Genomic DNA, 22275 nt, shown 5'->3' with positions numbered 1-22275 from the left:
GTGATGTTTACTTCATTTTTTTTTCCACACCGGCTTAAGCCTTCTGTGTTTCCTTTGAGCCTTTTCACTACAAAATCAAATATTAATTTAACTACCTTTCCTCCTTCCCCAATGTATCACTTTCCTTTATCTGAGAATTCTTCCAATGAAAATAAAATATCAGCTGTGGCTGATAGAATTAAGTTGTCTCCAACGGAGACTCCTGAACCCTCTTCTCATTAAAAGAGAAACAAAACTTAGCCATCAGGGTAGCTCGGGAGGAGGTTGGGGAGGGGAGTTAATTCACTCTGGCAGGGGAAGCGTTGTGCCTACAGGACATTTTAGGGCAGCCGCTGTTTTGCATTTTGTGAAGTTATTTTTTAAATTTTGATTCAAAAATGTCGTTCCTAAGAACTTAAAGTTGATAATTTGTCTGACTTCTAAGGAGCTTTTAAATGCAACTTCACACCCCATAGTTGCTTGGGATCACAAAATCATTAATCTCCTTTGATAGCAGGCTCACTTTCCAGTCCACCTATTTCTTTGTAAGTCTTGTTCGGATTGACATCAACAATAACAACACCAGCTCAAGCAGAGGCCGGCCTGCCTGAGCTCTTGTGTATGAACTCCATCCTCACCAGGGCTTGAACTTGGACAGCCTTTACTTTGATCGCGCCACTCCACACCGCGGACAAGATAAAAAGAGCTGTGTGAGTCGCTTAATTATCGCGTAATTGCCTCCCCAGATGAGAGAAAGGGTGCCATGTAGCACTTGAGAAAAATCCAGAAATCCCAAACCCCCACTCACTTTAGTTAATGAAAGGAGGAGGGGAGGGAAATTACTGGTTTGAATAATTTCAAACCCTAATTTGGAGACCTCGTAAGGACATCAAAGTCCCAAAGAGAGGAAAAAGCTTCCAACCCCAACAGTTACTCATATTTACATAAGGTAAACAAATGTGGGCAAATTCAGCTTCCAAACGTAAGACAAAGGCATGGGCTTGGGCCTCGGAATCCCGCCCCCACTGAATCTAAGATGTTTAACTTCTGTGCTGTCCTCTCTGCGCTGTTCCCTTTCTTGTTTTCAACGTATTAGAAACATCAGCGCCTTGCCTTCACCCCACCATTAAGTTGGCCTTAGCTCTTGCTCTCTTACTTGCCGGAGACGTTGTCTAATTATGCGGGGGACGGGGCACTTTGGAGACCTGCCTCGGGAGCTGGGCCGCGAGGAGCCTGCAGGCCCAGTCCCTGCCTCGTGGGCTTCTCGCAGTTCTCAGACCGCATACTCCGCCACCTCTGAGCGATGCGACCTGCCACCCGGGCGTTAGGACGCGCGCGGGTTGGCGGCCAGGACAGCTGGTTACCAGGGAAGGCGGACAGAGGAGGACAGCAAACGTCTCGAGGTGACAAGTGCAGTTAGTTCTTCATTGTTTGAGCATTTTCCCCTCCTAGCGAATAAATCTCCTGTTGAGCCTGGGACCTAAAAGTCAACAAAGAAGGCCAGCCGCCTCGTTACGGCTCCTGCGGCCCCGGCTGCCCGCGTTGCCGCGGCTGCTCCCGCTGCGTAATCCCTTCCTCGGAAACCCGGACACACAAACGCCCGGGCGCCCGGGCTGGGGCGCCGCGCCCCTGGGCCAGAGGAAACCATCTGTGGTTCCCAGGGAGTGCGGAGACCCTCCCCGAGGGCGCCGCCTTCCTGCGACCCCCACCCCATCCGCTTTTCGTCTCGGTGTTTCCACATTTCTTCACCTCGCCAGCTCCCGAAGACCAGGGCCTGAAAGGGGTTGTTGACCGTCCCGCCGCGGTGCTCCCGCTCGCTGGACTTAGGAATTTCGCCCGAGATGGGGGAGGGGTCCCCAGGGAGGGGAGGGAGGGGGCGAGGAGGGGCGAGGAGGGAAAGCCTTCCTCCAGACCCAAGTGTACAGCTCCGGAGGTGCTCGGACCCACCAAGGCCACCAAGCAAACACTTTTACAAAAAAGAAAAAAAACAAATGTTTTGGGGGTGAGCATAGGACAGGGTAGGGAAGCTGCAATTGTTACTCTCACCTTGCGTTTAGGAAGGGCAGGTGTGAAACATTTTTCAGGTGATAAAAAGAGAACCAAAGATAGGGAAGAAGAAAAGCTCACCAGTTCTATTCAGCAAAAACTAAACAACTCACAAGTGTTCGCAAGTAGAAGGCAGCTCCGTCCATTTTCTACATGATGGCTAATACAGTGTTTAAATCAAAGGCACAATTTAATTTCCATTGTTCCTTTGTGATCCCCCTCATAAAGGATAAACTGATTAGAATTATTAGGAAAGGAAGGATTAAAACAAACAAGATCCTAGTAAAGCTCCTAACCTCTGTTTTCATTTTCTGAAGGATAGATACCTAATTGATTTCACTGAAAGTATAAAAAACATTCTATTTCCCAGAAGTCTAACCGATTTGAATGAGCCATAACAGAAAAGAAGTCCTGAAGTGATAAAAATGTAAGCCCTTGTTTTGGCGTTTTAAAAAATTGGTCTCAATTCCACAAACATGCTTAAGTTTCTTTGCAAAAAACTGCTGAGATCAATACAAATTCCTTTCAATGCGGGCCAAAGTAGAAGACCTGTCGCCCAAATTAATTAACCTTTCCTAAAGATCAATTGGTTTTCTGTTGATTTAGCAGTAATATTGTAGAACATTTAGCTATAATGTATTTTAATGTGATCCTTCAATGTCAACAGGAAAAAATTCGTTGAAAAACAAAATAGCTTAAGTAAGTTAATAGACATTTTATACATGTGTAAAAAATATTTTGCCTTCAAAAATTAAATACCAATTGTTTTTCTGAATTGTAATAAAGTGTGTTTTGCAACTAAATGGAGTTAAGAGCATGCCTAATTACTCCAAGATAGTTATATGCAAAAAGGTGATTGTTTTAAAGATACCTAGAACTACATAGGTAATCAAATTACACTGAAATATAAAAACAAAATTTTCTCAAACTAAAAGAATCATTAGAATCAATAGATTCTCATGAGAGTCAGAATGTAAGAAAATGAAATGAAAAAACGTGAATATTTCACAATCTTCCTGTTTATAAATAGAATCTATTTGGAAGGTAAAGCGTTTCTTAAAGTAGCAAGTTTTATTTTGCAAGTTTTATTTTCATCCACGATGCTAGTGTATCCAAATAACATTTAACAACAGATTACCTTAAATCTTACGTTTTTTCTTCCAAATAGTTAAGTTTGGGGGCATAATAGTTCCATTGTTTTTTCTCTTTTTAGCCCCCGCCCAGCATGGTTCTTTGAACTTTGGCCAGTTAGGACTGCAGCCCTCACCTTTTTGTTCTCCACCATCGTTTTACCAAGCAATCTGGGGCTGGAAAATACCCATGCCATTCAATTTTAACTTGTAAAATGCATGCATTTTCCTATTATAAACATTTTAAAACACCTGACAAGGGGGAAATCCTCACTTGCCACCTTTCTTTTTCTATTTAACTTCCTTATTTCTCCGATTATGTTAGCTGTGACTACAGAGTAAGAGCAAAGCGCATGGTGAGAGTGAGCGCCCCTCCTCCTTGTAGCCCCGGGAAATAAGGAGCCCTCCTTTTTCTAGGTGCCACTCCGTGATCTTTTGGGGTTCTCTATGTTCCAGTCAACCTACAGGACAGAGGCAAGATATTCTCCCTCAAAATCCAGGAAAGAAAGGGCTTAAGTAGAATCGTGCTCGAACACATCAGAATCCAGGTGGAATGCGGGTCAAGTCACTGGCGAAGTCAGGTTAAGAACCAGGCCAGTGACACCAATGGCAGGCCTTACCCAGAATTTAAGTGTGAGGTTGCCTTGGTTTAACTTTTTACGTCTCTCAACTCCCCTTCAAGATTACACGTCAGGGGCTTTTTCTTTTCTCTTCTTTCAATTTCTGAAACCAAGAAAAAAACAACCTGGAAATTCCCCCCAAAGCATTGCCTGGAAATAGAGAACAATAAATTAAATTGGAAACCTCCTTAGTCAACCCCCCCCCCCACACACACACACCTTTATAAAGGAGTACATCTGTTACTCTTTTGCTTGCCTGCTCATATCCCAGGTCAGTTTTTTGGTTTCTCTCTCTTACGCCAAATAATTGTTTTAAAACACAAACAGTTTAATGAAAAGACTGTAAGGAGCTCTGCGGAGGTTTGTATCCTTTGTATATTTAATTTTAAGGGCCTATTATGCACGAGGGAGGAAGTAGGCGCCCGCCTAGTCCCGTGCTCCTGGAGAGCGGAATTTCTTTGCATGGTTCAGGTGACTGGGATATTACTGGAACGTTCCCCTAGCTCTGGGTCCCACCTGGGGGCTTTGTGCTTCACTGCCACAGTCCAGCTATACACTGCGGCTCAACAGCGGCTCAACCCTGGGCGCCAACTCCCGCTGTGTCCTCCACCGCTTTTAGTAGGTGGAGGCCGATTCAGGAGCTCAAGCGGCAATGAGCCGTGTTGTAGCGCAGGGCCTCGTCCAGGTTTCCTCGCCTCTCCCTGGAGTCACACCGCCTTCTGCTGACACGCGCTTCCTTTGTGTCATGCTTGGCTAATATATTAATGGGGCGGATAACCCGGATCCTTAGCGGAGGGGAGGAGGGGGCTGGAGATGGGGAGGGCAGGGAAGGGAACCGAACAGCTCTGGTTGCTGACCCTTGGGCCAGAGAGCCCTGGGGCCGACCGGGAGTGGAGGAGCGAATCGAGGTGGGAAAAGTTCACATTGGGGGCACTGAAAGTAAACTTCACTGCCTGAAACAAGTTTTAGAAAAGGTGATCTGATGCTAATGCTCGGTCCTGGGCACAAACTGCGCAGCCAGACGCGGCGGACGCCAGAGAAACTGTCCCTCCGGCGGAGCGGGCCGCGCGCCTGCAGCGAAGTGTCCGCTTCCCCTACCCAACTCCGGGCCGGGAGCTCCGCCGCGCTGCGCGATGTGCAGAGTCACGGGTGAAAAGTCCTAACTACGTGTCGCACGAAGGCCCCTTGCCGAGTGCACACCTTCGCGGACTCAGACTCATTAAGCTCTAGTTGAGCCAGCTACCTTAGATGCTGGGTCCCAGTGCTTAAAAATAAAGACCAACCCGCTCCCTGCCCTCAAGGAGAAGCCAACTTTTCCCACCCTCACCCCAAAGGGTTGTGCGGCCTCCCAGTCGGACTCATCAGCCACACAGGTGGATCTCCTGCGCTACGCCAGGTGAGCAGGAGGAACGGCAGACCCCTGGCCCGAGGCCTGAAGCCCAAGGATCCCCGCCGCTGGGTACTGGCCTCATTCCAGTCCCGGCCTCCCGGGCCAAGCCCCCTCCCCACCGGGCCCCAGGCCCCGCCCGCCAGACGGTGCCCGGGTGCCCTGAGACATATGCTGCCCGCAGGCCGCGCGGCCCGACGTAGTGCTCATTGCCGAGGCGGTTCTCAGCCCATCAAAAGCCAGGGCTTTCTTCAGCCGTATGGGCCGCGAGGTGAACAACAATGCCCGGGCCCCTTCACTTCAAAGCAGCGATCAGGGGAAAGGCTCCCCCAGAGAATTTTTTTTTTTTTTTTTCCCTCAGCCTTTCATTCCTGGTTTGAAAAAAAAAAAAAAAAAGGCATCAGCAACGCCAGGGCCCGGGCGAGCCTAATGCCCTTTGATGGGGATTGAATTCATTATCTCCAATAACACAATTGTGCTTGGCCAACGAAAAGAGCAAAGCAGAGCTCTATCCTGCCCGAGGGGCCCGGCCGGGCGGGGCTGGCCGGCTAGCAGCGCTCCTGGGGACCCGCACAGAGGCGCAGTCCTAGCCCGCCCGGCCCACTGAGGCGCCCCCTGGGCTCCGGGGCGCGGGCATGCCCGAGGTTGCAGGACCAGTGGCGCCGCTCGCCGCGACCGCGCGGGGAGGGGCGGGATGGCTCTCTCGTTTGATTTATTTTTCATTTCTCCCTTCGTAACCATCCCCCGAGGGCGGCCCCCGCAGAATGGATATTAACTCTCCTCCCTCCCGTCCTCCAGCTGGGAAGCCATCCCTGGTGCCCTGGGAGCGCTGGGCAGAAGGGCCGCCCTGCGCCCCTGGCTGACCACGCATGGCTCTCAGCATCCCGGCCGCGCCGCCCAACCCTGGCGCGGAGCCGGCTGTACCCGCAACCTGGCACCGAAAAACTGGGCCCCCTCTCGCTTCCACGCCAGCCATTGCGGAAAAGCGCCCCAGGAGCCTGGGCGGGGACCGCGGAATACCAGGTCTCGCCCCCGGGTGTAGGGGTCTGGGCGCCGGGCGTGATGCCTCGTCCCCTCCGCTTCTGGGCCCATGGACACTGCCTGGGACCGCCACCTGACACGAATGTCGCCTCCTCCCGGGTTCCACCGCCATTCCTTCCCTTTCAGCCACCTCCAGCCCCCGCCTTCTCTGCCCTCTTGATTGTAGGGAGGTGGAGGTGACAACCGACTAAAACAGACACTGTGGGTCTTGACTGTGTGTGTGTGTGTGTGTGTGTGTGTGTGTGTGTGTGTGTGTGAGAGAGAGAGAGAGAGAGAGAGAGAGAGAGAGAGAGAGAGAGAGAGGAGAGCGGGGAGAGGGAGAGAGAGAGAGGAAGAGGGAAAGAGAGAGATTATATTTTGAATCTCTCAGAATCGTGATCAAAGAAGACTTCATAGCCCCGTGTCTTAAATTGCAGTTCAAGGTATTACTGAGATGCTTCCTATACAACCTTACTCCCCGCTCTTTACCCCCATTACTGGGGAAAGTTCAGATTAAAGTTTTATTTCAGTCAGATAAACAATAATAATAACAACAATTTAAAGTACTTTAAACAAACAGAAGACTTATTGAAATACTCTGCAGTAGTAACTGAATTGGTCGTTCCTCACCAATGAGTCATGACTATCCCAGCCTCCAAGCAATGGACTCTTCACCTTTCTCTTCAGAGAATTAGAGCCAGTACACACATGCTGTAGGAGGTATATAGACAGGTAGATAGCTATATATACTCACACAAATATATACATGGACTTAGAGGAGCATCCACAAGAACTTCCTATCTATACAACTGTCCTGAAAGCAAGGAAGCAAGAAACTGAGTAATATGCTGCTTTCAGGTCAACCAAGAGAAGTGTTTCAGATTTGACTTCCAGCGAGGCATTATTTTCATCAGGAGATACAGGGATTAGTTATTTAATTCTCTTCAGCATAGAGTAACCTTTACAAATTTAACCCATTGACTCTGACAACAACCTTCAATGGCACTGGGGGTGGCGAGACGGGGGTTCCTCTCAAGTATGTAAGATTAAAAGACTTCAGTTCTTCGTTCCAGGCTTTCTTTCTTCCCCTTTGTCTTATACAGCAGCATCCTGAATGTAATTTACATTAAAATATAGATTCACTTTTGTGAAGTCTTTATAGTTTTCATTTACCTCAGAAAGGATGTAAAACATTTACCCTGCAGATATTCTGAGTGTCTAATAAAGAAGTGTATGGGAAATTCTATTCTTTAGGTGAGTTTTAAACTCTGAATGCTACAGGTTGTCAAAAATTGAATGAATTCTCTTTTGGACCCCTAGCCCATTTTTATTAACTTATTAAAAATAGGTTTGAATCTTGGTGACGGGCTCATTTACACTGTGGTGACTTACTTCAGTCACCTTTTATAAAATCTCTTTTGCAACATCAAGTGGAGGTTTAATCTTTGTCTTGAATTTTGCCACACACATCCCACACCTGGTGGACCGCTGCGCTTCCTTTGCATATTCATTGTCACATGCTTAGAAATACTGGGAAGAGAAAGATGTTTATACAGGGTAAAGATGGCAGTGAATTAGATTTTACATATTAACAATTTGAATAAGAGTTTAACATAATATGTATAATAAGAATAAGTTATATGTAGGTATAGCTATTTAATAATTAATTTTTATGATATTTTGAGGGCTTCAGAGGACTCGGGACCCAGCGTAAGAACAATTCCCTGCATAACTATATGTTTAAAACAACCACCAAAAAAGCTTTAATTCTGACATATAGTCTACCCAACCTCAGAAACTACAGGACAGGCCCGTGGTTTATCACATAAACAATTTATCTAGTGTCTGAGTACACATAAAGGATTATGTGGCTTCAGGTGAGCAGGGCCCCATAGGATGGATGAATTACTAAACAAAAGATACTATGATTTTCATGTAGATGTCTTTGGCCATGGAACAGAATTAGGAAGGAAGAAGATGTGAAGCATTTCAACAGAAATGAAAATCCAATGTTATCTAAAGTGCAACCCCAATGCCCATTTCAGCCTTGAATCATGAATCATGAAGCCATGGAAAATAGTGATGGAAAAGACTCTTTATGTCTTCTAGCTCACTCACCTTAAAGATTACTCTCCTCAGAGTATTCCCAAGCCATGGTTTGAATAGATTTAAATGTCAAGAACTGAAGGACTCCCTTCCACTTCTTGAGTTTCTTGGAGAAATTATATTCATGGTGCAAAACATTTTGCCAACAGTATTTTCTTGGTTATTTATTAAGGTAAAATTGTCTTGCATTTTAAATATGCCTCTTCGAGGATCCATTTTTATTAGTTCTCAAACCTGTTTCAGATACCCACATGCTTGTCTCTCTATTTATTCAGCCAGTCTATACACACTTACTTTATTTAGTTCCTACATAAGATTGATCCTGATCCAAATAAAATGCCCAGGTGGGAAACTTCCTTTAATATGTATTAAGCATTTGATTTTCTATCCTTAATACTGAGAGGAAAATAATAAATTTAAATCTCCAAATTCCTTTGAATGATACCAGCATTATAAACCTGAGACTTGATCCATTTGTGAGATGTCACCCAAATGCTAAGTCATGAAGTCTCTTTGCCTTTTAAGTATAATTTATGATAATACATCACAGGACCTCAACTTCTTAAAATATGCTAAATTCTTAAATTAAAAGAAAGAAAAACTAGAAACCAATTGGGAGTTGGTTCATTGAGAATACTGTTCCTCTTACTGGAGAATTTTCAGAGTGTTTGTTCCTTGTGACCCAGAGATTTACATGTGTCCTATCAGGAATATATTTTATCAGAGTTTTCAATAGCAAATAGGTCAAGGCAGTTCATTATAAAACTTCCAAAGAGAAGTAAAACCTTTATATTTCAATTGCAGAGATTCAAAAGCTGGAGCTGGAGCACTGCATAATGATTTGGCCTCCCAGACTCAAATCCAGACTCTGGGCTTCCAATGTGCCAAAGTAGTAGCCTGCCCTCTGGACAGTGAAATGCCATGCCCAGGCTTAACCCTTGAGTCTGCACCTGTCTTTTACACTTCAGCATTTCTACTGAGTCAGGCAATTAGGAAGGAAATGCTCCTTTAGTCTGACAGATAATTCACGTTAGAAGTATAACCATAGCAAGAACAGATTGTGAGGTAAGCAGAGAGAGAAATGAGAAATATTGAGAAATGATCTCCACTGCATTCCATTCACCTATCTCATCTTACAAAATAGAATAGGTGAAAAGGGAGAATGGGAATTGTAAGCAAAATGAAAGATTGTAAGGTCTCTGATGAGTCAAAGAGTGACATTGAGAAGTTGTGTAATAATACTATAATTTATATACTCACATTGAATACAAGATTGCACAGATATCAGCTTCCTCCCAATTTGCTACTGGGTCTTGAGAGGGGAAAATTCTATCCAATTCTTGATGATTCATATGATATAGCAAGTGACAGTGTTGTGTTTTATTTAATTCCCTGTACAATGACTACTACCTTAAAATATCCAAAGAGCCTTCTTAAATAAAGTAAGATCTGCTATTTTTTTCTCCAGGATTTGTAGTAAACACATATTTTAAAGTCTTATGTTCACTTACAGTTGTTACCAGGTGATGTTGTTTGTGGAATAACCTGAGATTTTAACACTAAGCACAAATTAACTTTCCCAGAGTATAACAGAGTCCTATTTTCATCTTACCCTCAGCAACAGAAAGAGTAGTGTAGTAGCCAGTGTTCAACCTGAAATACAAAAAAATGTAGAACATAGTAAGATTCTTCTCAACTATATACAAGACCCTTACAATTAAATTTATCATTGGGGTAATAAACAATGATTACCATGCTTTGAAATAACATTTTTAAGTGTTTTCAACTCAGGCGAGTAACTTGTTTTCAAGAGGAACAGAAAGCAGAGATTCCCAAGGAAATATAAGTGATGAAAAGATGATAGAAACAGAAGTACCATAGGAGAAGCAGCAAAAGGTATTAGGTCATGTATAGACTCACAGTCCAGGGGACTGAGGGAGTGAGAGCTGGGACAGAGGCAAATTAATAGCTGGAGAGAGCTAGACAGAGTGTGCTGAGGAAGGGCCAGGCGTGAAAAGATTTGGTGTCGTCATAGCAACGGGCTCAGCCCTGCTCCCCCTGAAGCCCATTCATCTCTGAGCTGCCGGAACACGTTTTTAATTAAAGCGTATAAAAGTTGTTTTGTAAGGACTTCTCATCCGATAGATTTCAAAATGGTTAATCAGGCTTCATCTCCTTTTGATGCTCACAAGAGCATGGGCTATAGCATGCACAGAAACTGCTGCTGCTGCTGCTAAGTGAGTTATATCTCTCAATCACACCTAATACCAGAAATGAGCAAGGCGTCTATTTATTTAGATACACAAAAACAGAGGATTCAAGTGGGAGTGGGGAGTCCATTTTTATGGAACTCAGTCTTCTGGATGGCCATGGTCCCTGGTTGATGTTCTATTTAACTTTTGAAAATAGCAAGATTTTTTTTTTCCTTTGAGAGACACAGTCCAAAAGCCAAAATAAAGGTTACAAATTATTTGTATCAGTGAATATTTACCCTAGCATGGGTATTTCAAATAAAAGGTTTGTACCACTCCCATATAAAAAGATAGTAACCTGTCTCATTTGTTTTTTTGGAAAAAAAGAACTCCCACTCCTAAATCTTTCATAAATTCATGATATACAGCAACAGCTGCATTTATCTCTTTAATAAAATAGATGATTTAATAGAAAATGGCATCTTTTGTTGATTCACTGAATAACCTCTTAGATGAGTTAAACTTTCTCTAGGCTTTTTCATCTCCCTTTCTCCCCAATCTTGATTGATGGCCTTATTTCTAACTTCACTGAAAAAGAAAAAAAAAAAAAAAAGAAAAGAAAAGTAAAGAGACAGATGATTTTACCTGTCATCCATTTCTTCATCTACCCTTATCCCAACTGAACATTTCTACTCCTATACCAGTGCATCCTCCATGAGGTCATGGATGAGAAGGAGTCCTGCCTCCTCTCTGAAATAAACATGCCCACCAAACGATTTTACTGAACACTAACATTAGTCAAGGCCACTCTATAACCAGAGTGAAGTGAGGCAAAACCAAGACCACTTTGTAATTTTGTCTAAGCACAGATGAAAACAAGATCCCTATGTAAACTACAATTATAGCAAGCATCCCTTCATCCCAGCTAATAAGAGTAACTGTTGCTTATTTACAAATTACAGCTGTAGCCAAAGTCCCACTATCTTGAACTCTCCCCTGAATAACCTAACACAAGCCCCAATCATATAATGTCCTTTCTAACACCCTCTTACTGAAATGCCACACAATTCCCCATGATGCATAGTCTCCTTATTTGCAACAAGCTACAAACCCAACTTATTCAACTATAGATATGCCTCTAATGATCTGGTGTGAGAATATTGACAGACCTTTCGTTCCTTTGTTTCATGGCTTGAATTATCACGCAGCAAACTAAAAGTTAACCGCTACCCTTTGAACAAAACTTCCTTCTTATTTCTATACTGGTCTACAAGGCATTTCCATGATTATTTAATATATTTAAATTAAAACAACACATTTCTTTCAGTAACAGGGCATCCCTCCTGACTTTTACATTTTTCTCAAACTCTTAGTCACTCAGGCTCGAAAAGTCATAGTCATCATTGACTTGTCTCTCTTCTTGCCCATATATCTCTAATTGATTAATATGCCCTGTCAATAATTCCTGTTCCCAATATCTATTTTCTGGACATTACAGAGGTCACAATTTTAGTCTATAATACTGTCCATTATCCATTAAAATAGCCTCCAGATGCTCTTTGGCCAATTCTTGTCTGTACATCATTTCTAGCCTAATGTTCCTGCAACAAGCTTCCAGTGAGTGCAGTTAAGTTCTAACCTCTTGAGGCCAGAGTTTTCACAGAGTAAAATTAGAAATTATATAGAGATAACTAGCATGCTTTTCCTCCCTTAGAAAAGATAATGTCATCTTAGGCTGCATACATGAAATGGGGAAGGCAAGAACACACTGGTCAACACAGGGTCATGTTTCCTATGTTAGGATTTATTCTCTGAGAACTATAGGTCAGACATGGTTGCTCACACCCTTAATCCCAGCACTTTGGGAGGCTGAAGTGGAAGGATTGCTGGAGGCCAAGAGTTCAAGACCAGCCTGGAAAACAAAGTGAGACCCTGTCTCTATACAATTTTTTATACAACTAGCTGGGCATGGTGGCATGTGCCTAGTCCCAGCTACTCAGAGGTTGAGGCAGGAGGGTCACTTGAGCCAGGAGTTGGAGGCTGCAGTAAGCTATGGTCATGCCACTGCATTTCAGCCTCAGTGACAAGAGAGACTCTGTCTCAAAAAAAAAAAAAAAAAAAAAAAAAATTAAAATTAAAATTAAAAAAAAGAAAAAGCAAGACCTTTAGGAGATTGTAAATATAGATGAGAACTAAATCAGGCCTTGTGAAGGATGGTTTAGAATGGGGATGTTTTGCCACAGAATAAAATATTTATGTTACAGTTGAAGGATATTACAGTTGTTTCAAGCATATGTGAGGGAGACTAGAACCATTTATTGTATGTGAGTATAGAGGGCAGAATTAGGGCCAAAGGGTAGAAATTAGAGACTTACAGATTACAGCTTATATGAAGACATCCATAACATGATTTTAGATTGAGTAGGTCACCTCAGGAAATACTGAGCTTCTCAACATTGAAGCTTCAAGTGTACATCAGATGACCACTTGGATATACATTTTCCTCAAACTTATGCTTTATTTACTTAGCTCTAGTCATTCAACTTTCAATTACAATAGATATATTTGTTTTGAATAAAATAAACTTTTTGTTTCATGTATTCTATTTCTAAAACGCAGTCAATGTTCATTTGCTTTATCCCACATATTTATCCTACCTGCTATATTCATTCATTCCTCTGTCAGTATGATCCATCTGTGACCACCTTCCTTTTGCCTACTTGACTTCCTTTAGGATTTCTTTTAGTGGAGTTCTGCTTGTGATACTCTCTCACTTTTTGCTGGGAATTTAATTCCAGGTTGTTGCTGTTGTTTTACTTTCAGCCCTTTAAAGATGCTATTTCATTTTTTCTGGCTTCTGTTTCTCTGAGAAGACAGAATTACTCCTACTCTTTTGAAAGCCATATGTCGTTTTATTCTTTTTGTTGTTTCTTTCTTGAGTCTCTAGTAGTCTCTAGTCGTTTCAACTTCTGAGTCACCTCTGGGTCTGGTTCTGCTGACTATTTTATCTTTTCACATAGGTATTTTAAACTTTTTAAATGTGTGTTTTTTTTTTTTTTTTAAATGCCAGGTATGTTTTATAGAAGAAGAGTAGAGACTGAAGCAAATGTTCAAAGAGGGAATATCTATCCTTCCATCAAGCTATTAATGTGGAGCTATTAGTTGATTTAGTCAGCATTTGCGGTAAATTGGGTTTTGTTGTAGCTATGGTTATTTTCAGTGTACAACAGACTTGAAATCCCTCTGGTGGTGGGCTGGGCTGCTCCTATTTTGTGCTTAATGTAAGACCTGAAGTTCTGGAGAGTGATTGTTGCTTTTTTCCTCTTTCCCTGCTCCATCTTTTCCATGCTTTTCTTCTTTCTCCAACAGTAGATGGCTATTGTTACCTGTTACCAGACACAAGGCTTCTGGCGGGGGAAGGGGAGGAGTTTCTCAGTTCTCCTGCTCTCTTCTTGATTTTAGGCAAGCCCTGTACATCTGAGCATCCTCCAGCAGCAGATGATCTCTGCTTCCTACTCAGTGCAGGCTTTCTAAAACTGATGAATATGCCACAACAAACATGAGATTCTAAAAACCTAAAAACACACAGGCAGGTTCCTTGCCCCTTCCTACAAATTCTACCTTGTATTGGAGTGTCTTCAGTGTGTATGAGTTTCTTGAACCTTTCTAAATATCACCAATCTTTACCTAGGCCTAAGGCATAGGATGGTTCTTGCCCTTCTTCCCACGAAGACAGCTTTTGCCTCATGTTAAAGCAGGTTTGGATACAATGTATGGGCAGATTTCTTACCTCTCTCCACTTGGTAGATGCCCTTTGCCTGGAATCAGTGGAGGACCCAGAGTGTAGGTGGGTTTTATACCTGTTCCTAGATACATACCTGCTCATAGCTGTGGCCATTCATCAACCTGTATTCAAAAGGGGCCTGGACCTTGGGTGTGCTTCTCCAGGTACTCCTGCTCTAGCCTCAAACCTTGGCAGGCCCTGCAGAAATCTTCCATAGAAAAGAAGACTCTCTCAGGTCCCCGCTCTACTCTCAGTCTTTCTCATAAGCGCCCAGTGGAGGTCCATGAAAAAGTGTTGGTGAGTGTGGGCAAATGTCCTCTGTGCTCTGGGATTCCCAGGGATTCTGAACTGTCATGCTAGTCCATGGGTACATTTAAGGCTTTGTTAACATTTTCTTTCCTGCTTACCCACTTTATGACTACCACCTCTTTCTCCCATGCTCTGCCAAAAAATGAGACAATTCGTGTGTTTCATTTCTCCTCAGAGGGACTCGTTCTTCTTTGGAATTTAATTCATCTAGTTGCTTTGTAATCTCAACTCTCTGATAGGCTAAAAAGTTATGATTTTATACATAATAATTTATTTTTTTCATTCTTAGGCAGGTGTGACACTTTCTTATGGTTTTCTACATCCTAAGTGGAAGTAGAGCTGTCTCTCTTGTTGTTTTGAAGATTTGTCTATTTGTATTTTTTTGAGCTGTTTATGATGTGCCTAGGGGTGTGTGTGTGTGCATGCGTGTGTGTGTGTTTAAGTTTTTAGAATCTCATGTTTCAATAGCATACTGTTCATCAGTTTTAGAAGATTCTTGGTCAATATCTCTTCAAATACTGATTCTATCCCATTTTCCTTCTGTCCTAGAACCCCAATTACACACACTAAGTCTTTTACTATGTTCCATATATCTTTTACAATGTTTTATAGATTTTTCTTTTTTTTCTTTCTCTTCTTCAATTTGGACATTTTCCATTGGCCTCTCTTTCAGTTCCTAAATTCCTTTTCTGGAAAATTTCCTTTTCAGGAAATTCAGTTTCTGAATTTCCTTTTCAGTTCCTGAATTCACTTTTCTCCTAGGTCTAATCCACTAAAACCATCTATTGAATTATTAACTTAGTTCTTATATTTTTCAGTTCTAAGATTTCCATTTAATTTTTTAAAAATTTCCATTTAAAATCCACCTTTGAGCAAATTTGATTATAATGATTATAATGATTTTAAAGTCTGTGTCTGATAACTGCAATATCTGAATCACATGTGGATTTGTTTCTATTTTCTGTTTGTGTTGGTTTTTGGTCATTTAGTTTTATTGTCTGCCATGCTGGATAACTTTCAGTTGAATGATAAATATTATGTATGAAAACAGTGGGGGTTCTAGATGATATTGTTGCTTTCTACGGAGATTTTTTTAAGAGTTTGAGAATATCACCTTGGTATAGTTGAGGGTAATCTAGCTATAAATGTGTCCTTACTCATGATGTAGATTTTCCAAGGTGTGAATCAAAAGCTGAGTTTCTCCTCTTTGGTGAGACCTGCACTCCAACTTTTGTCTCCTCAGAATCATGGAACTGACAGATTCTCTCCCTAGATTTAATCTTCCTAATATGTATTTTTTTACTTGCTTTTTCTGTGTCTCGTCTTGAGTTTAGCCTGTTGGATATCAGAAAATGCCTTGAAGGAAAAATGCACATAGAATGTTGGTCTTAACTGTCCATAGCACTTTTCTCTAGATCTTGGCCCCTCATGTAATAACTGCTTAATTTAACTCTGAACTCCACTTTTTCTGTTTCCTCAGCCCAGTACAACTGCCACAGGCTCAAGAATGCTCCATTTGTTATGCCTCTATGCCCCAAGCCTTGAATCAGCAAACATTCCAAGGCGAAATCGCTATTCTCAGAGCAGTACTCACTTCAATATGTTTTCCTTCTCTCCAGGATCTTGGTCCCTGAGGTCCTGGCTGCACTGGTTGTTCTCCAGAGCTTTCAGATTTTGTTTTGTTTTGCTTTGTATTTTGTCCAAGTTTTATAGTTATTCTCAGTGTATGAATTCATCTGATTCTAGCAACTCTGTCATAGCCAGAAGCAGAAGACCTTTCCTTATTATAGTCTAAACCTGAGTCCTTAGCCATCAAGTCTTGGCAATTCTTATAAGATCCTCTTAATTACCTGTGTTCAAGCCTCAAATTCACTTTCTTACCTATATTTTATGGGTTAGCATATATTTGAGTCATAGTTATGGCAGAATTTATTTTTTGTAAACTTTGGTTGACTAGACAATTAAGATAATTTGGGTACATACTGTAATGCTAGAATAGTTGAAGATCTTGGAATTATTTCCTACTCTTTCATCTTCTATTTGCCAACAATCTTTAGTTTAAAATGTTAGTCACCTCTAGAACATTCTACATCTTCACTTCCACCAGCAAGTTTACTATCACTTTAGCTCTCTAGAACCCAGCTTAAATCCATTTCTCAAGACTAGGAAACACAGATTAACATCATCATGAAGAGCAAATCTTCACACTTAGAATACAGATCAGTGTACAGGATTCCTATTGGAGTTTGTCCAGTTTGGATTAGATAATGCCCATAATGGAGTACTCTTACAGAGAGCAAGTTGAATACAAATTTAGTTCAAATTATTATAGTAAACAACATATAGTAATTGAACAATTAAGGGTAGTGATACACAAATCTAGGTTAATCAAAAAACCCTCCTGGAAATGGATTACAAACTGGGTTCTAGAAAGCTGAACTGATAGTAAACTATGCTGGTGGAAATGAACACATAGAACGTTCCAGAGGTGACTAACATTTTAAGCTAAAGATTGTTGACAAATAGAAGATAAGGGATTAGGAAAGAAATGAAAGTGTGTTAGTGTTGGTATTATATAGTATATTTGTTTGTTTCTTTGTTTTTTGTTTTTTGTTTTTTTTTTTTTTGAGACAGAGTCTCACTCCGTTGGCCCCGGTTGGAGTGCAGTGGTGCGAACGCTGCTCACTGCAACCTCCACCTCTCAGGTTCAAACAGTTCTTGTGCCTCAGCCTCCCGAGTACCTGGCATTACAGGTGTGCACCCCCATGACTAGCTAATTTTTGTAGTTTTAGTAGAGACGTGGTTTCGCCATGTTGGCCAGGGTGGTCTTGGACTCCTGACCGCAAGTGATCTGCCTGCCTCGGCCTCCCAAAGTGCTGGGATTACAGGCGTGAGTCACTGTGGCCAGCCGTATTACACAGTTTAAACATGTCTGTTGAAGAGAAGAAATTTGGAAAGCCATATAATCTGAGTCCATGTTCAAAGACAACACATGTAGTGTCAATTGAAAGAAGGAAGTCACTGGGGCTGAGTGAATCTTTTTAGAAAGAAATTGTAGCATGGTCACCAGCTAGGTGAGGTAGTAATGGACATAAAGTGGAAGAATTTGATTAATACTATAACTTGCAGAATCTTTCAGTGGAATGGTGGAGCTGAGGGCAGGGAAGAGGTTAAGAGAATAAATACAAGGAAGATAAATGCCATTTTTAAAAATGCCATATAAAGACATTTAAGCTGAGAAGTTGTGAAACAGTATTCTTGCAGATAATGGCAGGAGGGAAATCCACAGCAGGGAGGATAAATGATTTGGGTGCTATCTTTGCCTTCTCAAATTTCAGGGATGAATCTCCATTTGAGATTAATTTATTCATTAACACATTCAGCACATTTGTTGAAAACATGGGTAAAGCATGTGTTAGCTATTTATAGAGTTATATTAGATGATCCTTGATCTTGAGGAATTTATAATGTGATAGAAGTGATAACACACGAATAATTAGAAGAAAGAGAGAAAATGGCCAATTTAGTTTCTGACACATAGTAGGTGTCCAACACAGGTTTGTGGAATGAATGAATAAGTGAATGAATGAATCAAAGACATAGGAAGCACATATAAAATAGTAAGAGTTGGGAAGAAAAGTTATTTATATGCAGAAAGACAAAAAATGTCTGGGTGCGGTGGCTTATGCCTGTAATCCCAGCACTTTGGGAGGCTGAGGTGGGAGGATTGTTTGAGCTCAGGAGTTCGGGACCAGCCTGGGCAACAGGAAGAGACCTCATCTCTGTGGAGAAAACAAATAAACAAACAAATAAACAAAACCATTAGCCAGGAAGTTGGTGCACATCTGTAGTCCTGGCTACTCAGGAGCCAGAGGTAGGATGATCACTTGAGCTCAGAAGGTCGAGGCTGTAGTGAGCTATGATCATGCCACTGCACTCCAGCCTGGGAGACAGAGCAAGACACTGTCTCAAAAAAAAAAAAAAAAAAAAAAAAAAAAGCTTTTATAGGGAATATGACAACTGAGTAAAACCATAAATGTCAGATAGGATTTAGGATTTAGATATGAGATTGCAGTGAGGGACAATTCCAGGTAGAGTTAAGTGTAACAAATTGGAAGCCAGAAAGTTCAGGGCACATACAGCCCAAGGTGACATTGCAGCATGAAAGGGGAGGTCACAGAAAGATAAAGCTGAGAAAGTAGGCTGGAACAAAAGTCTGTAGGGCCTTAAATGCTCTAAGACGTTTGGTGTTTATTCAGTTAATAATATTTAACATTAGAAAGATAATGTATGGATAATAAAATATTTGAATCCCTCGAAGAGATATGGTTAGAGGTGTAAAGAGAATTTATAAGAAAGATAGAAGAGAGGAAGAAAAGAGAAAATTTCATCTGGGTGTATTTGGCAATTAAGACTGTGAAGTTCCACAGTAGAGAAAAGAAATAGAATTGGTAATCAAAGCTGTATATAATACAAAGGTGTAGCTATGACCCTCCTTCAAGTACTGAGGCTCTTGATGGAAGGATTCATGTTATTGAGCTTGTACAAGCAGAATGCTCTTATTTCACTAACACCCAGAAAATAATCCATTGCTATAATTAGCACTTAATTGTGCTATGTAATATGAAATTCCTTATTATATCTTTTCAGAGGCAGTAAGTAAGAACAGGTAGAAGGCAATTTCCTGGGAAAAGTGGTCTATATTTACTGTCTCCATTTCTACATTTTTCATTCACCTCTCAGCTCACTGCAATCTGGATTTTGCCTCTCATTTCAGTAGAAATCACTCTCATTAAAGTCACCAAGGACTTCTTAACTGCCAATCCCAATGGCACTTAGTTCAAACATCATCTCCTTTGGGAAACCTTCCTTAATGTCACAGAAAGAGCAAGATGCCCTTTTACCTGTTCTGAGCCTATGTCTGTCATGGCCCCTAACACGATGTATGACAATTATTTAAAGCTATGTGAATTCCCTTTCAACTGCGATTTCCATGAGGTCAGAGACTACGTCTTATTCAACTTTGTATCCCCAGCACCAGGTATGGTATTGCCTAAATAATTAAGAAATAAAAACAATAAACCCCCCTCTATGATCTCATTCAATCCTCTCTGCAGGATATACTTTTAGACAAAATACTGAAGACTCTTTTTTTTTTTTTTGAGACGCAGTTTCTCTGTGTCACCAGGCTGGAGTGCAGTGGCGTGATCAAGACTCACCGCAACCTTTGCCTCGTAGGTTCAAGCGATTCTCCTGCTTCAGCCTCCTAAGTAGCTTGGACTACAGGCATCCGCCACCAGATCCAGCTAATTTTTGTATTTTTAGTCGAGACAGGGTTTCACCATTTTGACCAGGGTGATTCAAACTCCTGACCTCAGGTAATCCACTCACCTTAGCCTCCCAAAGTGCTGCGATTACAAACCTGAGCAAGTACACCTGGCCAAGACAAAATACTAAAGATTTCTAAACATAATCAGAACACAAATTGTCCCAAGGACTTCCAAATAGAACGAGAATGGAAACATTTCCTCTGAGAACATTACTTTTACCTTTCCTTGTACTGTACATTATTTGTAAATCATTATATGATTAATATATATTGATAAAACTTACATGTTTTACAATCTTATCTCCCTACCCCTCACCCATTGCCACAGTTTATTACCCATACTTCTCATGACTCTATCATGTTGTGATTTCATTGGGTAAGGACTATTTTGATTTAGCTAAACATTTTAAAGTGTCTCTTATAAGATTCAAACATAAATAGAAATTGATAAAAATAAACAACTCTCATGAACAAACATTATTTCTTATTTTATCTAACATGGTTTTGTCTAGTAATACAGCTCATGGTTAAGTAATATTCCTCATGATCAATAAAGAAATTCAGTGTTTTATTATTCTAATTGTTTTGTCAAATATTTGCATCTTTGAATTTAACATGTGAAGACCATTCTTGTCTATATTTTTATACACACACACACTATTAATCTTTTTAATCAAATTTTGCAAATATTTTGGAATTTACCAACCTGGATACATATGACAGTTTAGAGTTATCTTTGGTTCTTTCTCTTCCTTTTGCTCCTTTATTGCTATATTGTTTCTTCTCCTCACCTATAAAGCTCACACTTTTTATTATTTTCTTTAATTCTGGTTAACATTTGCCTATTCAACCTTATTCTTACCTATCTTCACTTCTCCCATCATCTTGTTCATCTATTATTTGACCATTTTACACCTGTGAAATGTCTTCCTATAACCTTCCTATCATATGGTAGAACTATCTATGAATAACTATACAGGTATCTACAGATGCCATGAAGATAATCATCCAGATCATCTTTGGAAAAAATTGGGGACAGCATTTAGTAAGGCATCAAGAGGAATAGGGTTGTCATCTTTTAAGAAAGTTTTTTTTTTTAAAGTCAAATTAGTATCTAATGCAGCACAAAGTCCAAGAGGACTAAAAACTTAGTCTAAGAGGTAAAGTATTCAAGCTGTCAGTTCATTATTACCCCATGTGAGTTTATAATTTCCATGAAGAAACTTGATATATATTATGAACTTAAATAACAATGATAGTATATAATCATATGCTAACAAGTAGTAGAGACTAAGCTTCAATGATCATTATATGAGGGTTGCTTGGGGTGGAACTAACATAAATAGATGGAACTGAGGTGGGAAAACAATGATATCTTGATTTCATATTACTTGTGATAAATGTCCCAGTCCCTTAAATACATTATTTATATATATTCCATATTTTAAGAATACGGTTATCAAACTAATTTCAATATTATCATTTAAATAAAATATATGATGAGATAATGAAGTATGTGAGCAAAGGAATCTGTAAATGCTTTGTTCTAAAATTATTATTATTTTTGTTTTTGCTATGAAATTTTCAATTTAATAATGCTGAGGATAGTTATTTTGGGAGGGGTTGCATACAAGTATATTTTAAAATTATGTTCAGTTTTTAAGAATAAATTAATATCTAAACATATTTGAATTTAGTTTCTGATTTTTCTTTAATGTAAGAAAAGTCAAGAAAGGAAAATCATTTGGATGATTACATGTTTGTTGGTAGACACTATTAAAACATATTAAGCATTTATATAAGCAACATTTTTAAAATGTCAAATAAAAGTATTTTCTTTTTGAAATGCTTTCTTTGATGCTTATTAAACAACCAGGCTGTTATGCTGAGGCAGCAGTAATGGAGGTTCTGCTTTTGCTTTTGAAAAGAAGCATTGGAGCATCTCTGGATTTTAGATACATAGGAAACCCTCACAAAGACTTTGCAAACAGACTGACGGAAAACAGAGATCGAAAACTGGTCTTTCAAATAGCACCTCATCATCGTTCCCAATGGAAACTTTTCTTACTTCTAATTCTTTTTTACTTCTAATAAGGTGTAAACTATGCACATATAACAATGTTTGCTAGCAAGAGAATCTTAGAGACGATATGCAGGAAATAAAATTTTTAGGAAATAAAATATTCTTTACAATGTACCTTAAAACAACAAAATGAAAAACGAAGATGTATAAACTGGCTGTGCATTTACCTAACTTTAAGGATGTCAGAATTAATATACTACAAAAAAAATTCATTCTTAAAAGCAAAGCATAATTGTTTGCCACAATTATTTTAATATATTTCTTTCCCAGGATAAATTTTAAACTCAGGA

The 22275-nt window shown here is 40.5% G+C and overlaps 1 protein-coding gene across 5 annotated transcripts in view; it reads right to left on the bottom strand.

The window, feature by feature from the left end:
* Nucleotides 1–61: 61 nt before the first annotated feature.
* MIPOL1 (mirror-image polydactyly 1) overlaps nt 62–22275 on the bottom strand; it is a 410565-nt gene continuing 388351 nt past the window's right edge. For 4 of the 5 annotated variants that reach the window (XM_028851506.2, XM_077940917.1, XM_028851505.2 and 1 more), the window contains 2 exons: nt 9901–9941; nt 62–7292 (listed from right to left, as the gene is read on the bottom strand). In XM_028851506.2, the coding sequence (XP_028707339.1) occupies nt 7144–7292; nt 9901–9941 (190 nt within the window). In that variant the 3' untranslated portion in view covers nt 62–7143. Of the gene's footprint in view, nt 7713–9900; nt 9942–22275 lie in introns of all 5 variants that reach the window. The other variant, XM_077940923.1, reaches the window with a different exon arrangement.

Source organism: Macaca mulatta, chromosome 7 (genome assembly GCF_049350105.2).
Source record: "Macaca mulatta isolate MMU2019108-1 chromosome 7, T2T-MMU8v2.0, whole genome shotgun sequence".
Lineage (NCBI taxonomy): Eukaryota > Metazoa > Chordata > Mammalia > Primates > Cercopithecidae > Macaca > Macaca mulatta.
The sequence above is the reverse complement of the archived record's forward strand: the minus strand, read 5'-3'. Positions and strand labels throughout refer to the sequence as shown.